Source organism: Etheostoma cragini, chromosome 4, assembly GCF_013103735.1.
Source record: "Etheostoma cragini isolate CJK2018 chromosome 4, CSU_Ecrag_1.0, whole genome shotgun sequence".
In the NCBI taxonomy this organism is placed as follows: Eukaryota; Metazoa; Chordata; class Actinopteri; order Perciformes; family Percidae; genus Etheostoma; species Etheostoma cragini.
This window is the reverse complement of record NC_048410.1, coordinates 20,338,069-20,356,052: the sequence shown is the minus strand read 5'-3', so window position 1 is coordinate 20,356,052 and position 17,984 is coordinate 20,338,069. Positions and strand designations below refer to the sequence as shown.

The 17,984-nt window shown below is 40.1% G+C and overlaps 1 protein-coding gene across 3 annotated transcripts in view; it reads right to left on the bottom strand.

Annotated features, from left to right (window-relative positions):
* Positions 1–43: 43 nt before the first annotated feature.
* Positions 44–17,984, bottom strand: part of LOC117943461 (cadherin-22-like) — a 165,037-nt gene continuing 147,096 nt past the window's right edge. For all 3 annotated transcript variants that reach the window (XM_034869608.1, XM_034869606.1, XM_034869607.1), the window contains 4 exons: positions 12,873–12,990; positions 8,774–8,923; positions 7,085–7,186; positions 44–1,708 (listed from right to left, as the gene is read on the bottom strand). In XM_034869608.1, coding sequence (XP_034725499.1) covers positions 1,170–1,708; positions 7,085–7,186; positions 8,774–8,923; positions 12,873–12,990 — 909 coding nt within the window. In that variant the 3' untranslated portion in view covers positions 44–1,169. The remainder of the gene's footprint in view (positions 1,709–7,084; positions 7,187–8,773; positions 8,924–12,872; positions 12,991–17,984) is intronic.

The following is a 17,984-nucleotide window of genomic DNA, read 5'->3' as shown; positions in this document are numbered from 1 at the left end:
CCCCCCCCCCCTCCCCCCTTCCCTACCGCCCTCCTTTCACCAAAGGAAATAAAATATCAAAATCAAATGTCTCAGGATAAAAAAAAGAATTGAACATATTCACACACACAATCTGGAATGAAAATTGGCTCCCTGTGGGACAATGCTGGCAACCAGCCAATTCCATGAAATAGTCATTTTGTTCAGTCTTAAATCACTGCTGCGGTTTGTGCCTTATTGCCTTACAATTGGCTGTGGAGAGGATAAGAAAAGAAATTGTTAACACGCAATTGTCCTCAGTTCATGACCTCCAAAAAGCTTTTTATAAATCACTAAAGTACAGCAAAAGTATGTCAGTCTCAACCGTTCATACTAAACAGAGCAGTTTTGATTCTGCAGTTCTTTCACTCCATCTGCTTCCTCTTTCTACTTGCCTCTACTTTTCCTCAATGTCTTGAGTTGGTTATTTTTACAAAAGTGGTCATAGAAAATAAATAAAAATGTTTTCCAGAATGTCCTTTTTCATGTGGCCCAGATGTCACCTTACCCTGCCAATGCAGTCCATCCTTTTTTCTTCCATGTTGTCTCTCATTTCTTTTAATATTGTCCTCCTCCCCTCAATTCATCTTTAGCACTTCAGTTCACTGTTTCTGTTGCCAAAGTGATCATGGTGTAAATAAATAAATAAATAAATACATACAAACAAATAAATAGATAAATAGTTCCTCCTTAAATAAATATGTGTTCAAACAGGTTTGCCTTGGCATAGTTTACCTACTTAATGTTTATACTCGGGAACACTGGAAACAGTCTCACTGCTTAAAATAGAGGTTTTCATTTATGATTTGGGAGAGAGAAAATCCTCCAAACTAAACGGCATTTTTGGGGACTGGATATCTCTTTCTTTACTCTTTCTCATATCATCGCCAGAGCTCTCATGCTGAAGTCCCAAAAACTCTCACGAAATAACATAAAATAAGATATATAAAATAAAAAATAAAAATAAAAAACTTGAGTTGAAAGTTTGACAATGGGAATTCTTTTTTTCAAAATAGATAAAGGAGTGATGCTCTGTCTTTAAGGAGTACACAGTGCTGGCTCTGATGAGTGCCAGAGGGTGAGAAGAGGAGGCAGAGAAGAAGGAGGGAGGAGAAGGAGTTTAAACGTCTCTCTGCAGAGGAGAAGCTGTGCTAGGACCTTTCCTCCTCGGGGTTTTCTGGAGCGTAGTAGCCCGCTAGTTGCCTGAAACGTGGTCCCCAGTCGCTGAGGTAGGAAAAATCTTGCTCCGAGGTGGTGGACATCGTGTGGATGGAGCTTAGAGAAAGCGCTGGTGAACTGGTGCCCTCAAAGGCGTACGTCTGGAAGGAGTCATACGGCGGCACCGACAGATCGGCATCAGCCTGTTCCACCTTCTTTCGGATGTAGCCTTTGAATAGGGAGAAGTCTGCCGCTGCCGCTGCTGCTGCTGCGGCTCCCTCTGCACCACCACCCACCCGGTTAGCCTGTATCCACTGCGGCAGTGAGCGGATGTCTGGGCCAGAGTCGCAGCTCTTGGCCTCTGGGAAGTCATAGAGGTTCCTCAGGGCGCTCATGTCGTACGCCTGAGTGTCCTGCTCGCCTCCGCCCTCGTCATTGTACTTGATGACGTTATCCCTCATGTCCTCCTCATCCTCCGCCATCCTCTGGCCCTTCCTGTGGCGTTTCAGGGTCAGGATCAGCAAGACAAGGACTGATGAAGAAAGAGACATAACAAGACAGAGAGACAGAGAGACAGAGAGAGAGAGAGAGAGAAAGAGAAAAAAACAATAATTCTAATTCCACATTAATGGTCAAAAATGTACAGTTTAATTAAACAAGTTCACAAAAAACACATGTTTCACCCGCTTGTTTTGGCACAACACAACATAAAGGTTAAATATGAATTTGCCAGATGAACCGGAACAGTAGGACGAGATAAAAGCCAAGAGAAAGCCAGGATCCCATTTTAGGGATTTAATAAACTGTGATCACAGCAAGCGTTTAGACATCTGTGGCTTTTTAGCAGCCATCGAGAAAGAGTTGTCGGGCCGACTTTAAAAGGCGTGCGTGCAAAAATGGAATTCCTCTTCATCTTGCTAAGAATGATGACATACCAAACTCAGATCCAGGGCATTCAGTACTAAATAAAACAACTGTAGGAAAATAAATGTGCCCGTGATGTATGGTGATTCACATCAAACGTGCAGAGTGCATGATGGATTCACAGGCACTTTTCATGGGAAAGTTTCTAACTACTCGTATTGTGATTTTGATTTCACCTCTCAGGGCAAAGGAGGGGCGATAATATATTCATAAGTTTTACATTCCAAATGCATGAGGATTGATTTTTCACAATCCTGATTGCCTTGCCCAGAAATATGATTTAAAAGGCCTAATGGAGACCAATCTGTATATCAATACTCATCCTAGTCAAGTGAAACTAAGACTTTGTGGTTCCATCACTACTTAAAACCACAGGCAGCCACCTACAAATGCCTCGTAAAATTAAGTCTAAATTAAAGAAGGAAAAGCAATAGAGATGGATCACGTTATAGGCTAATGAGACAAGAGGAAAACAAAGGCTGTATGCAGAGATAAATCAATGAGGCTTTAATTTCAGCTTAGTTATTTTAATTACTGCCTACATTTGTTATTAGGAAAGTCTCACTCAGCTCAGACCCCCACCCCCTGATTCCATCAGCCCGTATGGGGGCTGCACCCTTCCCCATGAAACCTCCACCAGATCTGTCTCAGACTTACAGCAACATCAAATGTCATTTTCACTGATGACAAAATCCTATTACAGGCAGTTATTAATACATTTTGCACAGAATACACTGGGGAGTAACAGAAATATAATGAACAACTCCATTAACTATAGTCTTGTAGATAAACAGCAATCTAGCCTCTTTTTGATCAAATAATAAGCAAAGAAGGGTGTGGACAGGGATTGATATACACTATGTGGTAAAATACTCATAAATACAAACATGACATTATCATGTGTTTCACAAACAATTATGCAGGAATGAAGTTATTAAATAAACAAAATGACTACTAACCACTATACCAGAATGTGTGAATTCACAGTAGTGGGTAGTAGAATAGTTTATTAACTCCTATCTCTATAATGGATAACTAATCCACATTTTTTTTATTCTTCCTAGGACTTGTTTTTCCTTCACTTCCACTTCACAATATTATTTGAATTAGTAATAGCTACGAGTGGCCTTTAGTAATGTGTCATAGGCTGGGAAATAATTAATATTGGTGATAAAAAAAAAAAAACAGGCTTATAAATACTGAATTTCTGTGACAAGCAGGATGTGTCTCCTGTGGCTGGTCAGCGATGGACGGTGCTACTGTGTAACAGGGGAAAGAATCCCGTTTTCTTCCCTTTAGCAGGGACAATGAACAACTGCTCCAAAGGGATGCCAGTGAAGGGACATTTAGATAGATCATTAACCAGTAGGCACCATGCATCTTCTGGAACAGATAACCTGTTGCCTAAAACAAATGCCCACAAGCCCACAGAGATAAAAAGACTATCAATTATAATGGGGCCTGTGCTGTCTGGGACGGCACGGCACAGCTTGTTTGATGCTCCACCAGGACACCCATCCATACATTGTAAAAATGAGATATGCCCACATCGTTTTAGTCTAACTAGATCATTGTCACGACTTTATGTGCAGTGTGCAGGAAATTCACACGTGTTAATGCACATTAGTGTGATCGGACAAATGCACTCTTTCCAAGTGACCTTACATGAGGATGGGACTATAAAACACAACGTTTCACCTCTTGGTTTCATCTACTTCCGCTCTTCTTTTCTTTCTCTGGAGCCAAGTTCAAAATGCAAAAATACAAATATCGGTTTCAAACATGGAATCTGTACAAATTACTTGTTGCTGCTCCTGGTAATTGTCTTCATTTGGTATAAATGACCAAGGAAATAACTTGCGGAGTAAAAACGCCCTGTGTGTTCCTTGCCTAAAGAGCTGTGCCAGCCTAAAAAGCCTTGAATGGGGGGATTGTGTGCAGTATCTCTGACTGATAATGTACATTCGTTCTCCTCTTACATTGTTTGCTGGGCTCCATTGGGAAAGCGGTGTCGGTAACCATTGTGTTTATTCTTCTCCTCCATGAATGGGGCAAATTAATTGCCACTGGGTTGAGAAAACAGTCATGGTTTGTGGTAAATTGCGGTGCACACTGCCATGCATACTAAACAAGCCCTAAGACACTGACTCTAAATTCACACTAATGAGGTGAGTAACATGATGTAGAAAACTTGATGTTATTAAATGAAATCCCTCATACGTGCAGCTCAGCTGTTTTTTTAGTGACTAGTTTTGAAGAAGTGACAGTGTGCGGCAGTTCAGTCTGAAGCAAAGACGATCAAATAACCTCACTGATAACATGGGTTTCACTGCCTGTCATGTACACAGATGCTTAAAGTGTAACCTATTGGAAACCTATTTACCATATTAGAGATTAGAAAGCCTCAGGCAATGTGCATACAACACCACATACAGAATTTACCTTAGTAGGAAGCATACGTATCTGTGTATAGCTGCCTCCTATACATACAAAGCTGGTCCCCATGTGTACAGATGTTGCGATAAGCGTTCCTGACAAGACAGTTAATTTACCCTTGGGCTGCGCCGGTAGTTCCCCCCCCACCCACCCCGCCCTCTGACGCCCCCAACCCAGGAGTTCATAACAAGCAGATGGGAGGTAATTGGAATAGATTCATGCAGATGCTGCGATGCAGTGGAATGGATTCATCACATTAGGCTTATAAATGAACTGATGGAGGGACTGTTTGTTTGTAAAAATAATTAGGCAGAAATTTGTTTTCATTTTTCTCATCATCCAACAATTTATGTAATAAAGGTGGTCCAGCTTCTGGAGAGAGGGAGTGCTGGCTGGGGGGTTAGGTAGATGCTGTGTGTCTGTCTGTGTGTGTGTGTGTGTGTGTGTGTGTGTGTATGTGGGAGTGCGTGCGTGCGAGAGAGAAGACAAGAAGCAAGCGGTATTGGCACATTGAGAGAACGTCTGCCGTTAATAGGCGAGGAGTTATTTGTCTAAGCGCAATGTGGAGTCGATAAGATTGCTGCCACATGCCTCGCTCCCGTCTGTTATTCATACAACACGGTTGATGTGAAAACACTGCTCATCCCCCTGATACTAGACCCTATAGCCCTGAGATTGTACTGTCCACATGATGACTAGCAGACGCCAGGCACTCCATCTTAACCCAGTCCTTCAGTAAGTCCTTCAGTGCTTTGATGCATTTCCAGTCCATTTTGGAGGGACTGAAAGCCTTAAAATTGTAATGATCACTTTAAAGGCTCGTATGGGGGTAGTTTTACCCCGTATAAGCCGAAAGGTAACCTGAGATCCTCTGGTAGGGCACTCATGATCAAAACTGATGATCAGGCCCCCCAGTTGTGGAACGACCTATCAGACGAGATCAGGACAGCCAACACATTGTCAGCTTCTAAGTCTCTTTAAAAAAAAAAAATACTTTAGACTTGCTTTTTATTGATTGCCATTTCTGTCATTGTTGTTGCTTTTTAAATGAATGTAAAGCACTTTGTAACTTGTTTTGAAAAGCCTTTTATAAATAAAGGTAATATTATTATATATTTCTTTTACCAATCAGGATCTTTTACTCAAAGTTGCATGGACTGATTAGAGTCACTGACACTATTGCTATCATTTCATTAGTTGGCATAAAAAAAAATGGCACACAACATGAAAAATAGTTAAAGCATCACAGTCTTTTCAATAAGCATGCTACTCTGAATAAAGCATGTTTTCATCCAAATAACCAAGGCTGCAATGAAAATAATTATGTTTGCACCACACAACTCTATTTCCCTGCACAGTGTTTAGGTTTCCACAAGTTTTAAGGCCAGAGAATCAAGCCTTTGAGGGGATATCATCTAGCCCAGAACACCAAACCCACGATACACTGCAAAGACAGTTTTTTATAGCCAGCCGAGGTTGCCTCAGATTTGTACATAACATTTTTGTTGAGGCTTTTAAAACTATGATGAATAAATGATGCTCTGCTTTTGAAGTTCATTCCAGTCGATGGGTTGGTTAATGGAGACAGAGTTTTAACAACTCTCATTAGAAAAGCTCTTAAAAGAAATAGATAGCAATGTAAGTCACAGTTAAAGCCTGGTGTCACACCATTTATCATTCACTGGCTGCATGTAAAACGTGTACCGGTGCGAGCGGGGGAGACAAAACACTGGGAGAGCGTTGTCATTTCTTTCTGTCACTGAAGAGTGGGAGGCTGAGACGTACGGCGGGGGGAAGAACGAGAAGCTACTTCATACATTTTTTAGCTATGAAAATCCTCTTTGGGCTCTGAGAGGGTAAGCGTGGGCATGCATGTGTATGTTAGCTTGTGCATGTGTATGTACGTGGATAAAAATGACAGAATGTCTGGAAAGCCTTATCTATTTAAAGCCGGCGGTTCCAGAGGTATACAAGTGCTGAGGCAGCTCTTTTTCCTGTTTTCTTACTCTCAACCCCTCCACTTTACCTCCATTCATTCCATCTCTTTCTGTGTTCTAAGCATCAAAGTGGCTTGATATCATTCACAAACCCAGGCATCATCTGTGCTCCTGTAAACAAAAGCTTTCCCCTCAGAAAAGTGGCAACAAAATGTCCAACAGCAAAGCCTCATGAAAGAAAGATGAAAAATCAATCATGCTTCTATGTCATTCAACATAGTTTTTCTGCCACTGCACGTGCAATATTGTTCCTGAAATATAGATAACTTCTAAAAGTGTTCAATCCACTAAAAGACACATGCTTGGCTGCATGATTGTATGAGCAGCAGACATGAAGTTGTGTCTTTACTGTTGTTGCAGCCCTGCAGTCTTGCTGTTTTACTAGTACATACCACTATTCCTGGTCCTGCTGGAGTAGTTGAACTTAGCAACGACCCCAGCGAAGCAATAATAATGAATTGTGCTTATCCATCTCTCTAGTCATACATCATACACCCATACATGTATCTGCTCATTCATCCATACACACATGAGTACAGCCATGTGCTTACCTATGAGGATGAGCATGCAGACCAGTAGTGCTATAAGAGCTCCAGGGCTGAGAGCAGCACTCATTACGTAGGCTGTGGCATTGCAGGACTGGATGGCTCCCTCTGTGTTCCACAAAGAAAAAAATAGCATTTACTATAACGAGTTAACACCAGTTATGAGTCACTTCAGTGGACAAGGATTAAGTACTGTTTTATAGTTTTTTACAATCCCTTTTACACTCATTTCAGAACCTTGATGTCATTTTTCAAAACTCTAGACACAAAACTCACAAGCACTTGTTTCAATTGCTTGGTTACAATACGCATGAATCTAAGATCATTCAACAAAAATCACCTGTACAACATGACACAACTTAACATCAAAGTACTACTAATTCAAAAAGGAATTACCACATTACATTTCAAATGACTGTCTATTCATTTCATTACAGTGATCTAACTATTAGTTGATACAACAGCTCAAAATGAGAAGTACAGTAACTGTAGTTGTATGAAGACAGCAACAATATTCCATATTTAGATCATGAAAGTTTCAAGATAGCCAGATAGATTGTCACCAATTAGCGTGTAGCATAAACCAATAAGACTACACTATGTATGGAGGTAATATTTCATCATCATTCTTTACTGTTATGCACTACTGTTTGTCAGACACTGTTTTTATGGTCCCGTGGATCACCTTTACTCTAAGTCTATGTACAGTACTGACAGTATTGCACTGTATGCATGCAGGCCCTTGGAACTGCCAGTTCAACTCTGACAAAGTTTTACTGATGATTGAGGTTTATTTTATATATACTTCATATATAAAGTGATATCAATATACTCATACCAGATTGTTCGCCATGCCCAAAGGTTTTTTCCAAGATGTTTGGCTAATTGGTTTGGCTGGTTTGGCTAATTGCAATGGCGATGAGAACCTGTGGCCAAATCCACATGTTGATGAAGTTGATGAGTTGATGAAGATGTAGCAGTACAGAAATCATATTTAGCTTTGATTCAAATAAACCTATGTTGTGATTGTACCGTATTGTTTTTCATCAATACATTTCACATTTTGTTCAACGATTCCACTGTGTCTGTAGTATTGTCTCTACCACTGCAGTGCTATCAAGGAATGTATTTTCATCTAGTACCAACGGAACATGTATCACCTATTTTGTACTGCAATATGTAATGATTGGACAAACAATTACACAGTGAACCTATGGGTAGCTTGTGTGTGGGTGATCTAAAGTAACGTTTCAATGGTATTTCACAATTAATTAGTTTTCTTAACCAATGATTGTGCAAGTGCAATATTTCTTTAAAGATATGAATGCACAATGCAATGTTCTGAACATTGGACAGCCTGTGTTACAAGTGATGACCATTTTCAGTTTTCTCTCTGGAGTTTTGAAAAATGACATCAAGGTTCTGAATTTAGTAGCAAAGTGATTGTAAAAAACTGTAAAATATGTTTTTATTATGTATATAGTATTATATTTTCACACAGCTGAAATCCCTCTTGACGGCCCTTTGTTTGCAGTTTTGTGACCTTGTGTTTTTCGCTTTCCACAAATATAAGCTGATAAGAACTGTTTGCTGACCAAACCAATGGCATGGAGATGACCTTTTTAGCACTGCTGATGCAGAAGGTGACAATGCTGATAATGTGAATGATGGCGCAGCTCCTATAGTCGCTCTCACCTGCGTCACATCCACAGACATGAATGGTTAGGGTCCCTGTGGAGCTGAGGGAAGGAGGCCCACTGTCAACCACCAGGATGGGCAGGAAGTACACATTCTGCTCATGGCGGTTAAAGCCTGATCGCTGGGTCTGGATGCCAGCTGTGTGGTCTGGGTGAATGGGTGCGGGTTTGTCAGGGGGTGGGGAAGGAAAAAGCAAAGAATTACACATGAATGACTTAAACTTTTGACACCTAAACCACTCCTGTCAGCCCACTGATGCCTGGTTTTTTCATTAGGCTGAAACTGATGAAACTCCATCGAGTGAATTCTTTTAACTCACCACTGGACGCAGAAAAAAGTCATTTTTCATTAGGTACGTTTCCATCCACACGTTTTGTCGGAATTAAGTGATATCAAATAAACAATTCCTTCTGGAAACAGTAAAATTCTATGAAATGTCATGACTATCGACTCAAAGGAAATACGTTTGGTCTCATCGGATTTTCTCTAGATTGACACACGGCTTATGCAATAAACGCTGATGGAAATGTTGTTTGCCAAATAAATAATGAATTGCAATAACATTTTATTGTTGCAACCCGCCACAAAACAAAGAAGAAGAAGTTTTAATTAATTTCCGCCCGGTGTTTCCGCTCTGTCTGCACACATGGCGGGTGTCAACAAAGACAGATGGAAGTGGACGAACGAGGAGACAAGAGACTTTTTTAATTTAATTTATCAGGAACTATCAAAGGAAATGTCCAACAAAGGTTAGGACAAGCCGTGGGACGTCCTCCGGAGTAAATGGAAGGAACTCAAACAGCGATACATGTCTGAAAAAAAGAGAGTTGTACATGTTGCTATCAGCTGGCACATAAGCCATTATAACTTGTGCAATATTGATCATGTGTTGGTGGACAGCGCGATCCATTTTGTCTAAAACTTTATTCGTAAAGGTTTGCCTAAATGTTGTGCGATTCAGTGCAAAAATGAATGGAAACACCTTAAAATGTCTCAAATCAATTCAACATACCAATTTGATCGCAAAACAGCATGGGACATCATTATGCACAGGTTTTTATTTGCTTTAAAGTCGTTTGATGGAAACACCCTTTCACCAGCTTTATTTACATGAGTTTTTTTTCTTCAGATAATTCCATTGACAAGTGGATGGAAACTTAGTTAATGTAAAATGTTTGCCATTCGATTAAGAAAACAGTGTATGAAACGTCCTCAAGAAAAGGGTCAAGTGAAAAGAAAAGGACAGACAGAAGAGCACCATCCTTGTTATAGATAGTTTCAATAAATCAGAGCCATATTGCATAGGTCAAGGACTCCAGACGAAGGGTGTCAGGACTGTCAAGTTTAACGGAAGGTTGAAGGATTTCACTGGGTAAGAGAACTGCTATTGTCCTATTAACATCTATCATGTTTTTTTTTTTCAGCAAACGAAAACAGCAGAGAAAACGAGTGAGAGAGTCACTGTTTGAAATTAAACTTCACCGGTGTACATACATCAGCCCTCTACCGGAGACATAGATAAATGTAACCCAAAATACAGGAGGAGGCTTTGACAAATAGAGTCAGAAAAGCTTTGTAGGTTGACTTTCGGATACCAAGCAATCCATCTCCCAGAACATATATCACCGTTATCCATGTCGCCCTAGAGCTTCTCTGGCTCATGTAGAACAATCTTTATACTAAATGTTTACTGTATCTACGAGAGTGTTACGCCCCTGAGTTTGTCCTTTTTGACTTTAACACAACATTCTCTTCCACGGCTGTCTGCTTTAGAAAAATTGATTTTTTAAGTGAAACTGCTTTATTCAGTATTTTTACCAAGTTTTTACAGTGTTTTTTCAACACTGTCGGCTGCACTGTAAAGTACTGTATGACAGCCCGGATGTTGTATCACTTTATTGTTGCCATTCACGCTTTATAAATGTTTCCCACATTGGAACACGTGAAAAAAGGCTCTTGAAATGTCCCTGACTGACCAACGGATATACAAATAAAATAAGGATTACAAAACCTTTCACTAATGCATGGAATCAAAGTAAAAGAGATCCACTATAAAGGGAATTTCTTTTTCCCGCGAATTTGGAAACCATGATGTGGGACATTATCCAGGTAATATGATGGCAGTTTGTGGTGTAGGTTTTGTTCTGCAGACTGCCAGCAACAACCTAAAAGAGTTTAGCAACATTGGGGTGGTGGGGGGTGCAGCCTTTTCATCATTGTGTGTCAAGGCTTAGAGACAGAACACCATGTGAGACCATGATAGGGAAAAGAGGAAGTGACAGATTGAAAGTGACAGGTTGACAAATGTGTCAATGAAAAGAGACACCAGAGTGGAAAAAAGAGGGGTGGGAGGATCAAAAGTTGGTGTGGGGTTTCTGTTTGTCTTTTAACAAAATACAAATATGGTCTGCAGTAGTGCTTTGGATCATTAGTACATATGAGTACATAAGAGTACATATACTGTATATCTAAACAAATGTGTGCATTTGTGTTCGGTTTGTATGTTTGGGTATGTTGGGTTAATATGATACATTAAATCATCATCATTAATGTAGTGTGTCGTTTAATGATTCTCCCTAATCATCTGCATACACACAATCACAGAGAAGTAGTGGTCTGCATGATCTTGTGGTGTGTGTGTGTGTGTGCATTGCAAAAAGAAAGAGCCAGATGGACACTTCTGCTGTACTTCTTCCTGCAAACCTACGCACATGTGTGTGTACTTTACACAAGGAACATGTTATGCGCGTATCCATTCACATGCATGGGAGCAGGACTGCACTAGGCCTCGTTGCCTTCACACTGTGACATTTCCCTTGCTAGAGCTGCTCCCTGACATTTTCCTGGTGTCAGATCAATCTTGATTTAGCCAGATGTCACATTCACTTTGGTACACATCTCTAACCGAGGGATCTGCAAGTGCAGACAAGCTTACAAAAACTAATCTTCCTGACAAGCAAAGTCATCACTGGGGAGCTCGGTGATTTTAATGTTTCCCTACATTGTGCAGATATGTGTAAATGTTGATTTTCAACGTTATGCAATTTTCATGATGACACTTCAGAAATTTAGCTGAAGGCTGTTGACATGCTATTTAAGAGGAATCAAGAAAGATGTGTTAAATAAAGTGTTCAAAAAAGAAAGAAAATTAAATTGGTATAAAACACTATTACTGTGGAAAAAAACTCAGCTTAGTGATGCAGTTTGTACAGTCGAGCAAACTTATTCAGACAATTTAAAAAAAGAGTGTCAGACGTGCACCGACACACTTAATATTAGTATCACTCTGCTAAAAGGGATAAGAACCAGTGGCAAATAAATAAATAAAAATAATAATAATAATAACAATAATAATAATAATAATAATGCCAAGGTACACAAAAAACTACTTTGCATTTGCTTTTTTTGTAAAAATATTCTGGTAGTGTACTCGTCGAATAGTCATTATTTTAAAAACATCAACGATCTGGCACCTGATTGAGGTGACTAAAATATTTATAAATTATTTCAAAGTTTTGTAAATTGCTATTTGTATAGTCTTTTAAACTAACTCAATGTTGCCATAAGTTCTACATTTGCAACAAGCCCTCAAGCATTTCACAAACGTTCTCACGGCAACACATTCTCATGAACGGGTCCGAATGATATCATACAAGAATGTATGCCAACCAAAACGTATTGCATCCTACGAAATTAGGAGAGTGCCAGCTGGTCATGGGATACCAGGTGGTCACGTGACACTGGCTGGCTGCGAGGTCCATGAAGCCGAGCGGCAGTTGCTATAGTTGTTTAAGCCGCAATAAAGCTTTGTGACGCTGGCTACAGACCTCTGTTGTATAAGGGGCAGTTGAGTGTTCAGGTACCCAAAAAAAAGTGGACTTTGAACCGGGTTTTAAACAATGGTGGGGAACAGGCTGCTCAAGGAAAGAAAGATCATCTGAAACTCTTTAATCTTTATGAGCTTCATCCTAATCTGAAACATTGTACCAACTATATACTAAAATTCAATTTATGCTGATAATGGAATCAGGAGCACAGCTACCCAAATATGCTTCTGCCCCATAAAAACCACAACGTATGACCTTTGCCCTCTCACCTTTGACATCCCGCAGGGTGAAGTGTCGATTGCTGGAGGCTTCAGGAGCCAGGGTGAAGTAGAAGCGATGTCCAGATTGCGGCTCGTCTCTATCCACTACACTGATGGTGTGGATTAGCTAAGAATAGTGAAGCAACCAAAGCAGAGAGGGAAATAAAAGGACAAGAAAAAAAATTATACAGAGGTTAGATTTTCTGCTCAGATTCACTCAATAGGAACAAGAAAATGAATATGAAAAGCACTTTACACTTTACATTTCAAATGGCTCTTTCATGAGGGAGGGAGTGAGGTGGAGCGAGTGTACATGGATGCGACAGACTCAGAAGGCTTCCTGTAAAAGTGCATTTCAAAGGGGCTACAGTCACAAAAAGATAAAACCTTTGTTCTCCAGAAAGTTGATTCAGAAACATCAAAATACAAAAACTATCATAAAATGCCCTGCAAAAAAGCCTTTTTTGAACAGAAAAAAGGAACAGGTTATTCTCTGTGGCTGCCATATTTGCTCTAAGAAATAGCAAAGACTAAATGGAAATATGCAAAGGAACAGAAAAGAAGACACAAAGAGCCATTGAGGTTGTCATCCTCCTATCTAATGCTATATAACAGTGATCCACATTCAAAGATAAAACTCAACTGTGATAACATTTTGAGAATTTAGTCTGGACACAATACTGTGAGATTTCATTCAGTGTGAGCTGAGCAGACATCCAGCAGCCCCTGGAGATCCTCTCACCTCAACACAGGCCGCCCGGTGACAATTCATCCTCCACTCATCCCATAAATCTGCAGCCAGCATTAAACCACAGGCTGATAAATGACATTTTCACATCTGTCAGCTCTGTTTCATCAGCTGGGGCCACACTGTGTACGAGTCCACATATTTCATTATTTATTATTTGATTTCCTTCATATTTGTTAACTCCAAAGTCTCATTAAAACACAAAAATATACTATTCAGTGTTGCTGAATGAATTGTTAAAATGTGTTAACATTTTGAAATGTTAAAATATTCTACATGAATATTTAAAAAAACAGCAGATCAACAGCCAAATGGCATAATGAGCCAAGTTAAAAGATGTTTTGGCTTAAAAGGCGGAAAAAACTAAACCTAAACTTAAATTCCCTTGTAGCGTTATACTACATTTTATATCAGTGTCCTGAAGCAATATAAACTGAAAAGTGTATCTCCACTTATTGTTACCGAATTTTTCCAAAAATATGTAGTCCAATAATATAATCCATAATCAGAGACAGAGACGTTGTCTCGTGTCGTGTGATGGTTAACGAATTTAACATTTCAGCAGAGGTGTTAATTTCCACACCGATTTAGTGGCCTGACTATTAAGCGGTTAATGCTATTAGTTAGCAGCAGACTTGTTAACCAGGGGTGAGGCTGATGAAAAGTGCTGTGTCAGCCCGGTTCAGCTCTGACATTTTCTCGCTTTACACAGCGCTGTGAAGGAATAATCAAGATTACGTTATATTCTGCCTCATGTTAGAAGTGGTGAATGTAGGCTACAGCAGCTTAATACTATATAGTGTCTGGCTTTTCTTTGATATTTAGTGTTGTTCAACCAATCTTATTCCACACAACAGTCGCAATGTTCCTTTCAACTCTCCGCTCCAGCTACAGGAAAATGAAGAAAAGCCTGTCTATGAGCTTCTCTCTCGTATCTCTCTCATAGTATAGCTAGTTCGTTGGTATACATGGCAAACTCATGAACTCGCCGTTTCATTGTCTAAAATATTCACTAATGTTAAACATTGTAAATTAAGCAGTGCATTTTAGTCAATTTACAGATGTTTGACTTGGACAGAAATAACACCCCTCCATTCTAGCCTGTTTAACTGTTTATCAATAAAGCCGGAATCACCCTAATACTTGTAAAAAAACCTTAAGAGTGTTACCTTTCCAATGATATCAGACACACCCCACAGTGTCCACATACATGGGAGCTGTACCACTTTTAATTTGGGTATTCCGTTTAGACCAAAAAGCATGGGATTTCAAGCGTTTCACAGTTTTAGAATTATTGACTAGCAGTGGCACACAGCATCACAAAATACTTTGTAATTCAGTAAAGTCTGCACAGTTTTGTACGTTTATGTCCCTCTTTTTATCTGCTAAACATCTGCTGTGTATCATATCTACTTCTGTTGTCTATCACAGAATACAGCAAACTTGTAGCACAGATGGCAAATGTCATTTTGTCAAAAGCACAATAACTGTTTTTACTCTTGTTTACAGGAAAAGCTGATTGGTGCCACTGATTTTACGGAAGCTCGGTTTCTTTATGTTCCATGTTTTCTCATTTACACTTCAGGTATTTGTTTAGTGACACTCCTGTCAGCCTTTACAATTATCGGAAGCATAACTCCTACTGCACACACAGTCAGCTGTTCTCTCTTTCCTATTCTACACAAAGAGCTTTCTTTGCTAAATTCATTCCTTCTGAATTTGAACATTTCCTCATTCCTTAATAATCAATTGAAATAGCCAACACCCTTCAATAAGTTACATGAGGATGAATCAGAGCACATCAAAGCGGGTCAGGAGGCTCATGGAGAGATTTATCCATCACACACAGTGTACTTGACTAAAACAATTGTGAATGGTTGGGAAAAGAGAAAGAGAGAGGCAATCCCTGTGACCAGCACTGGCTTTTTCAGTTTTCTAAAACCTTGTAAGAGGACCCCCAAGTACATTTTAACTTGGAAGTCCACTTAATACAAATAATTATTTTTTCCTAACAGTGGCCCTAATACATGTTCTTTTTTAGTTAAGCAAGACTTGTTTTGTATTACAGTGAAACCTCCAATTCTCTCCCACATACACAGTTAGGAATTCGCTGCGACGCACATGACAAACAACCCCAGATCTATTATTAAGTGAGGTGTTTCTCCGAGTGATTAAAGCACGTTGTTCGATTGGTTTAATTCCTTTGTGTGGTCTCACAAAACCTCAAGGTATCAGATAAGATCGAGGGAAATATATCAAACCATTACTCAGCTGTTACGATAGCATTCTCCCATTTAAGGGGCAGGATACTTACACAATGTTAAACACGGCTTTGTTTACTGGACTGAACTCTTCTTCTGTTGTTTTTTCTGTACCTCTCTGCCTCTTCAGCCAGCTCTTTCACATTCATCACTTAATTCTTTTTCCTCTGAATGCTTTGGCCTTTGCGTTTATCTTCTCCAAACTATCTCCCTCTCATGCCTCTCCTTTCCAGAAAGTTGTGTCCCTCATTAATCACCTACCTGCAAATTAATTGTTCAAACAACAATACAAAACACAACCATCTGGCACATAAGGACATCTGCTTCATTGTGGAACTTTTAAGCTCATATTGCCTGTCTGTGTGAGACAGCCTCATTCCTTTAGAGCTCTGCACCAACTCTGAATTATGAGCCCGAGCGGTGGCTATGCAGCACTGTGACTAAGCTACCGCCGAGCACACTTCCGGGCCACAATTGTACCTTCACAATAAACAGCTCCTCAGCATTGACGTTGCATCACAGACACAGAACAGGCTTAGTCATACCCACAGCTCAGGGAGGTTTGGGATATTATGGCTTACTTTGTAATTACAAAATGCTACGGCGTGATTTCAGGGTAAATCACATGCTTCTTCCTTAACGCGCCGGAAATTATGCACTCAAGAAACACAAAAACCACATCGAAATGAACCAGGTGTTACAGCCTATATTTAGCGTTTATAAAAATATCATTACATGCCATCTCAAATCTTATCCATGGTCCAGAATGCTATACTTTTATAAACTGTGATGGCTTTTATTGCTTTTGAGAATGAGGCTCTGATTCATGGCAGTCATATTTTCCAACTGGATAGCTAACAATACCGATGCTTGGCAAATAAGTCAAGCAAATACAACCACTTTGTGAAGGGTTGAGAGCAATACAAAACATGAGTCCCAAAACACTTAGATGTATTGTTTTCACTGACAGTTGTTGGCACATTAAAGTACACCTCTCCTGTTTCCCAGCTTCGGGATACACCAGTGCATTTTTTTCCATTTTCTTACTGGACTGGCACACCCAGACTAGTTCCATGACTTCTATATGGTCCTGCAGTATGTACCAGGACCAGTGTATTTTACCCATCATGGTCAGAGTTAGTTAAACACTGTTAATGCACAGCAGTCGTATATTAAAAACCTTTATAGGAGGTTGAGGGGTTGCAAAAGCTGCCACACTATTGCACGACTAACTCACATGAGTTACTGTACCATGCGCTTATAAGTTTCATTATTCCAAAGATCACAACGGATTCAGTCAATCCAAGTGATCTATGAAGAATCCAGTGTGTGCTGACCAGTGTGCCAAAGCGGGCCTTGTTCTATCTTCTCATCATTCTTCAGAGCCCTTTCTTCCGGTCTGAAGTTAATGGAATAAGGACCAGAAGAGAAGACACTTGAAGCAAAAGCTTTATCAGCAGCGGAGAGATGAATCTTCTCATTTCTTTGAAGAGATATGAACAGCAGTGAAGACGTAGTTAAGGGAGTCATGATCTGCGTCCTGTGACTGTGCCCTCAGCAGGGGGACACTCAGGCGGCATCTCGGGGTGAGTGCACACTGCTGAGGGAGACGGAGAGTGAAGTAAGAGAGGGAAATGAGAGAGGAGCAGAGCGAGCGTGTGGGAGTTTATCGAGCAGCTAGCGAAGCTCCCTCAAGCAAAATCACCTAATTAGATTTCTATCTAGCAGTCCCCTTTCCTGACCCCTTTAAATCTCTTGCATCTCTGGTAAGCTAGAAGGGGAGACTTTCCCAAAAGTATTTCCCATCTGCACTTGAGATGTCTGAAAGGTCAAGGTTGCAAGAGGGAGGCGGCTTTCTTATTCGCAGCAGAAATCAACCATTTCAGGATGGCGGCAGGGAGGTAATAAATAAATAAATAAACAAACAAACAGACAACCACTTAAAATGTGCGGGGAGAGGCTCCTCTCTGAAGCCTGGAATGCATTATAAGCATCAGAGGTGTTTTTTCAAACGCATCCATTATTTTCATTGGTAAAAAGCATCCCTATGGTGTCCAGCGGAGCAGTAAATATCACACTGCACTGCTCTGAACTAAAAATAGTTCAGAGCTT